General features: G+C 33.2%; 1 protein-coding gene across 3 annotated transcripts; it reads left to right on the forward strand.

Moving 5' to 3' along the window:
• Positions 1-329: 329 nt before the first annotated feature.
• On the forward strand, positions 330-3720 carry LOC25500797 (uncharacterized). Of its 3 annotated transcripts, none has more exons than XR_003007755.2 (4): positions 331-1803; positions 1937-2027; positions 2176-2747; positions 3475-3720. XR_003007755.2 is itself a non-coding variant. In XM_024772455.2 (3 exons), the coding sequence occupies exons 1-3, from the start codon at positions 1734-1736 to the stop codon at positions 2323-2325; spliced, it is 303 nt and encodes a 100-aa protein (XP_024628223.1). In that variant the 5' UTR covers positions 330-1733; the 3' UTR covers positions 2326-2689. The 3 variants fall into 3 exon arrangements, 1 of the variants encoding a protein (XP_024628223.1); XR_003007754.2 differs by having other exon boundaries at positions 332-1803; positions 2179-2747; positions 3475-3719; XM_024772455.2 differs by lacking the exon at positions 3475-3720 and having other exon boundaries at positions 330-1803; positions 2184-2689.
• Positions 3721-6170: the final 2450 nt, after the last annotated feature.

A 6170-nucleotide genomic window follows, 5' to 3' on the forward strand; every position in this document is an offset into this window, starting at 1 on the left:
TGATCAAGATGAAATAAACAAGGTGAGATCTTTTCTTAAGGAATTGAATAAACCAAAATGTACGTCTATGGCATGCTCAGGTACATCTCTTTTTTACTGGTTAAATTTTGATTTGTGGACTGTGAATTAGAATATTTATAACAACTAGCGAAATGACGGGCACTCCGATTATAAAATTCAAATGGGATAAAATGGTCGAATTGGAGAGGGCATGAGAAGTAAGTATAGGGTGGAAAAAGAAATTCAGAAAAAGAAAAGAAAAAAAAAACGAACCATATTTATTATACGAACCTTGTTTATAAATAAATGGCCCACCAACTACTTCTCTAAATTTGCTATAAATACATAAAATTTGTCTCTTGGATTTAGGGTTTTAAATTCCAAAATTCAATTGCCGCAGCTGCTTGTTTTTTTAACAAAGATCTAATATTTTGTCTCTTGGAGATTTAGGCTTTGAAATTCAACATAGATATGCATGCTGCCATAAGTTTGTTTTAACATCTTTGTTCCTTTGTATCTTTGTTCCTTTGTTTTAACATCAGGTATATGTCTTTTCATTTATGATTACACAACCCAGTTCTATTCTCTGTAGATTCATATGTTGCGTTTACACTTGGTAGATGACGGCGACGAAGAAATAAAAATAATTTTCATATGATGAGCATCAAAGTGTTCCCTGAAAGGTGGGGAGATTAGATCAAGATTAAAAAAAAAAAACGCAACATATGAATCTACAGAGAATAAAATATTAGATCTACCTTAAAAAAAACAATGGAGCAGCAGCTGCGGCAATTGATTTTTGGAATTTGAAACCCTAAATCCAAGAGATAAATTTTATATATTTATAGCAAATTAGAGAAGCAATTGGTGGTTTATCTGTCATGTGAGAGGTAGCTCTTGTGTCCATGTACCACTACTCATCATGAGGAGTTATAGACAGAGTGTGCATTCTGTTGGTGTGTATGATGGTTGTGCTGATGCGACATGTGCTTCATGTGGTCTATGCCCAAGAATGCCTGGTTGACGGTTGAGAGCGGCTGGTTGCTGCCAATTTCCAGTTGTAGGGTATGGACATGGAAGAGTGACCCATGGAGGATATGCCCAAGGTGGATATGCTCATGGCTGTTGTGAGGGTTGATTCCACGTCCCGTGTTGCTAATGGTGTGTGATCGGCCACCTCGACCTCGGTTCCTACCACCACGGTTGTTGCTACCGGAATCGCCACGGCTGCCGCGACCACCTGAGTTGTTGTTATTAGAGCGGTTGGCGCGCATGTGAGGAGCAGCGGGAGCAGGGGCGATTGCTTTCCTATGGAAGGGGTAGCTATGGCTACCCCATAGTAAAAAAAAATAATAAAAAAAAAATTGAATGAGTTGGTATATTTTTATATTAAACTACCCCTTATAATATACATTTGGCTACCCCAAGTTTAATTTTAGGTGAAATTATTTTGACTTTACTTACTTTTCTATCGAACTCAGGTTATTTGATCTTGTCTTTTAGAAATCGGAGGGTAAACACCAAAAAAAAAATGATTGATTGACAATGAAAATATGACGACAACAACAATCTATCACTTCCTCACAAAACAAATATTCTATCACTATTGGTCTAAACATATTTAACGGCACTGTATTATTGTAAAAATAAACCCTTTCTATTTTTAACCACCCCATTCTATTTCTTCATCCTAATATCACAACCTTCAATCATCCTTACTGTTAGATCTAACAATGGTGCGTTTGGAGAACTTTACAATGTATACGAAGGACCGTGCTGCTGCTGCATTGATCTCGTGCAAAGGTATGGTTTTATTCATAGTGTGACGTGTTTATGTGTTTATCATGAACTTTACGTTGCATGTTTCTTGGTTGTTATGATGTTGTTGATGCAAATAGTAATCTTATTTCTGCCTTGATGATATTTGTATTGACAGTGCAAGGGAATGTGGTCCGGCTATTGACAGTGCTGTTAGAAGGGACTTGGTTAACCTTAGGACATCTCACATGGAATATGATATCTGCAGTGTGAGTTGTTATATAATTGATCCCTTATTTGTCACTGTGTTGTGTTGTGTTGTTTTTTGTATGAATCAAATTTGTTTCGTTGAAAAAATTATGGATATGGCAGTATGGTTAAATTGCTAATGATTTGGTCATTGTGTTATTTTATAAGAAGGGAAGGCTGCCTGCTTGCTTTGCAAGAGGATTTGGGTTAGAAGTCGCCCCTTACGCTGTGTTATGTGATCCGAATCAGAATGAGATCGAAGTGGCCATTGAGAAGAGGAATGGTAGGTTTTTATTGCAGATGGCTGGGAGATCCTAAAGAGGTTTTATAAGATTTTTTCCGGCACTTGGATCACGGTGGTGTACGCAGATAGACACCTTTTTGTGTTGGAAGTCAGAGATTTCCATGGACAAGAATTGGTGTATCCACAATTCACTCCTCCTCAAAGATTGCTGCTGGAGAATCATAGGATATACGAGAAATGGCAACTATTACTTTGTTGATATATTATGCATATTTGATCTCAATGAAGTGATCTTTTCATTATGTTGCTGCATGATGTTACAATCTTTTTAGGCGGAGAGGAGGGGATGATCTTGAACAAAGTCATATTAAATGGGTGGAAACTGTAAAATTGGCACCAGACATCATTAACATGAAATTTACACCCATCGTTTCTCTTCTTGAAGGAGTACATGGCGTAAAGCTTTTGGAACGTGCTATTGATCTATATCTACAGTGTAAGTTCTAATCCAATTATTATTGCTGCAAAGTTGATCGTATTACCTCTGGCAATAATTATGATGGGGTAATGAACTTCATTCTGCCCTAGGATCAGTTATAATATCATCAACTTCATAATATAAACTGCAATATCAATCAGGATATTTTTTAAAACAATTTGAAACTTTGTGAATTTAGGATGAGGCTTTCTTAACAATAAAAGTCAGCTGCATGTTTAGGGATCCCAGTTATTATATGAATTTGAAGGAAAAAGTTTTGGTTCTGTGCCTGAAAACAACTCATGAAATAGGCAGAGTTCAGAGGAAATTGAGCTTGAAAATTGGGATATTAATACTAGACTAGACATGACAATTTCTGGACAAGAATAATAAAATGTTGACATCATTTTTTAAAGTAGATAATTGACCCCTCTTATATTAAATAGACAAACCTCATATTGAAGACCTACAATATTTCTTCAAAATAATGGTAGTTTTTTTTTTTTTTTTTAATACAACAGGTTTTCTAACAAGTTTTTTTTTTTTCCTCCTACTTGCCATGACTTTGATTTTCATCTTTGATATGCTTTACTAACATTGGACATTAACTTTAAGATGCTACAGTGAATATATATGTATTATGTTTCAACCGTGTATGCATATAAACCATGCTGTTATAATTGTGTGAATTTTTTAGTTCTATATCACCATATTTTATGGAGTTTATGTTTTTCAAATTTTATAGTCTCTGAGGCCATACCTAGAAGTAGATATTAGTGGGCGACAATAATAAAAGTCAAGGTAATCTCTTAGACATGTTGGAGTATATCTACTATAATCAATTTCCTCTCATGGACAACTATATGTGCCTCTAAGAAAGGCTTGAAGATACCGGTAATTGACGAAAAAAATTGAAGATGTAGATGTAATGTCAAATGTAGTTTACAAAGACATTTCATAATGTTCAATAGTTACTTACAAAAATGTATTGAATTTTCATTATGATAGTGAAAATTGTGATAAAAATGTATTTAATTTTTATTAAGAAGTTTTTTTTGAGAAATGTGTATCATAAAAAAATATTTTAAAAAAAGTTTGTCCATAAATGTTCTTGAAAGACATTTTAGAATGATTTTTATCTCATTATATATCTATTAATTTCTTTTGTGATTTTTAATATGCATAGGTCAAAAGTCCATAGTTACTTCAAGAAAAGATTAAAGATATTGTTAATTGTCGAGGAAGGCAAATATACAAATGTTACATCTAATGTAATTTATAAAGAAGTGATCTAAAATGTTTGTTAGTTAATATTTTTACCGATGCGATATTGGAATGAAGTTTCAATTATAATTTATTTCACATTGTTTTAATTTATATTCATGTGATATTGCAGTCCTAAATTGCTAAATATTAAACTTATCATTGACCCGTGCGATAGCATGGGGTGCGCGATCTAGTTAATTCTGAAAGTAAACACGTGAAGAGTGGAGTACAACCAATAATTTTTAAATTAACTAGTGTGTTGTACAAACTACAAACAAAATACTTTAATCCATATACATATTATATTTGTCATATGTTACTTTATTTTATTTTCTTTCAAAAAATAATGTTACTATATTTTATAAGTAAAAAAGTGTTAATTTATATTATTATGATTTTTTTATTTTATTTAATAGGTACCATGACAATCAAATATTTTTATAGAAGGAATCATCCGTTTCATTAATAAAGATAAACTATAGTACAAGTTTTTCATAAAGACCGAATCATACTACCGAGTCATCCGATTTAATACGGTTCACTCATGCGGTTCGACCAATGATTCGACCAGACTCAATGACCCAGTACTTTGACCGAGTCGATGTCCGGTCCGGTTTTTAAAACTATGGAAGTAAGTATATTTTAGGCTAAAATATGCTTTTGGTCCCTGCAAATATAGCGAGTTTGGGTTTTGGTCCCTGGTAAAAAAAAAATTGAAATCAATCCTTGCAATTTTTTTTGTTTTTTAAAACAGTCCCTGGATCCACTTTCATGCTGATTTGGCCCCTTTAAGCAAACATGGCATGTGCTAACTGGGTCACTAATGCTGACTTGGTATTATTTTATTATTAAAAATTAAAAAACGTTTTAATAATTTATTTTAACATTTATAAATAAAAAAATAAATAACATCGTTATATTAAAACAGATAGCTTCATCTTCTTCATGAAGCTTTTTGGTCATGCTCTCAAACCTCTTCTTACTCCTTGAAAAAAATCACCTCTTTCAAAATTTTCAATCTCCTCCTTCTCTACTAAGAAACCCAAATCTGAACATTAAGTTTTAGAAACCTGGAGCAGAATTTTTATTATTATGCAATAGCTCTTATTTAAAAAAAAAAAAAAAAAAAAGATTTAGAAACCCAGATCTGAACGCCTCAAGCCGCGAATTAAAGTCGAGACTTATAAATTCACAGCCTCCGGATTTAGTGCTGCTGAAACGCAGATTTTGATTATGACTTTAACGTTTTGGATTTCGAATTCGTCATCCTCATGTTACGAGGCTCCATTCTGAAAAACTAAGCAACACAATCGTCACTTTGACGGCGCCTGTGACGAATTCATGGAGCATCGAATCCCATCGAAAGTTGTTAGCAGCGTTGTTGTTGTGGTTGTTGTCGGAGATAGAGGCATAACAGTTGAGAAGGGAAGTGGAGAAGAGAGGTTCGTTTAAGAGGGAAGGTGATAGATATAGGTTTTGTTTTGGGATAAAAATTCAACTTTTCTGTACAGTTTGAAAAGGTTTAGGTGGAGAAGAGATAAGTTTTTGGTGAATATGTTTTTCTGAAAAGAAAAAAAAAATACAGGAATAAGGATTTTTGTGGGTTTTATAAGCTTTTATGGGTGAAGGAGGATTTTGAGGTTGAAGATGAACATTGTTCTTAAAAATATAAGCTTTGCTGGGTTTTATTAACATGACAGCGTTGATATCAGTTTTCTGGGTTTTATGAGCTATGATTAATCTTCATAGACCCATTTCTATTTTCCCCATTTCTATTCTATTTTTCTTGTTATTAACATGATTTTTAAATAGTAAAAATAAAATAATTGTCACTTAGATGCCACGTATACATGTTTACACAGTCAACATATGCTACGTCTGCCTAAAGGTGCCAAATCAGCATGAAAGTGGGTTCAGGAATTGTTTTAAAAAACAAAAAAAAAATTGCAAGGATTGATTTCAAAAAAAAAAATTACCAGGGACCAAAACCCAAACTCGCTATATTTGCAGGGACCAAAAGCATATTTTAGCCTATATTTTATATGCGTAATAGTATTGTGATTTTTTATTATATATTAGTTAAATTTACTATTCGCTTAATTTTTTTTGTGGCCACCTCATAAAAATAATGCTAGCTTCGCCGCTGAGCGGGAGTGACATGATTATTGTTTTCCT

The sequence above is a fragment of the Medicago truncatula genome, chromosome 8 (genome assembly GCF_003473485.1).
Source record: "Medicago truncatula cultivar Jemalong A17 chromosome 8, MtrunA17r5.0-ANR, whole genome shotgun sequence".
Classification (NCBI taxonomy): domain Eukaryota; kingdom Viridiplantae; phylum Streptophyta; class Magnoliopsida; order Fabales; family Fabaceae; genus Medicago; species Medicago truncatula.

What these genes read in the sequence shown, in the direction of transcription:
- LOC25500797 (XM_024772455.2), top strand. Translation starts at nt 1,734, where the DNA reads ATGGTGCGTTTGGAGAACTTTACAATGTATACGAAGGACCGTGCTGCT. An exon ending in TGCATTGATCTCGTGCAAAG is followed by an intron (nt 1,804 to 1,936) that starts GTATGGTTTTAT and finishes TTGTATTGACAG; the next exon opens with TGCAAGGGAATGTGGTCCGG. An exon ending in TGGAATATGATATCTGCAGT is followed by an intron (nt 2,028 to 2,183) that starts GTGAGTTGTTAT and finishes TAAGAAGGGAAG; the next exon opens with GCTGCCTGCTTGCTTTGCAA.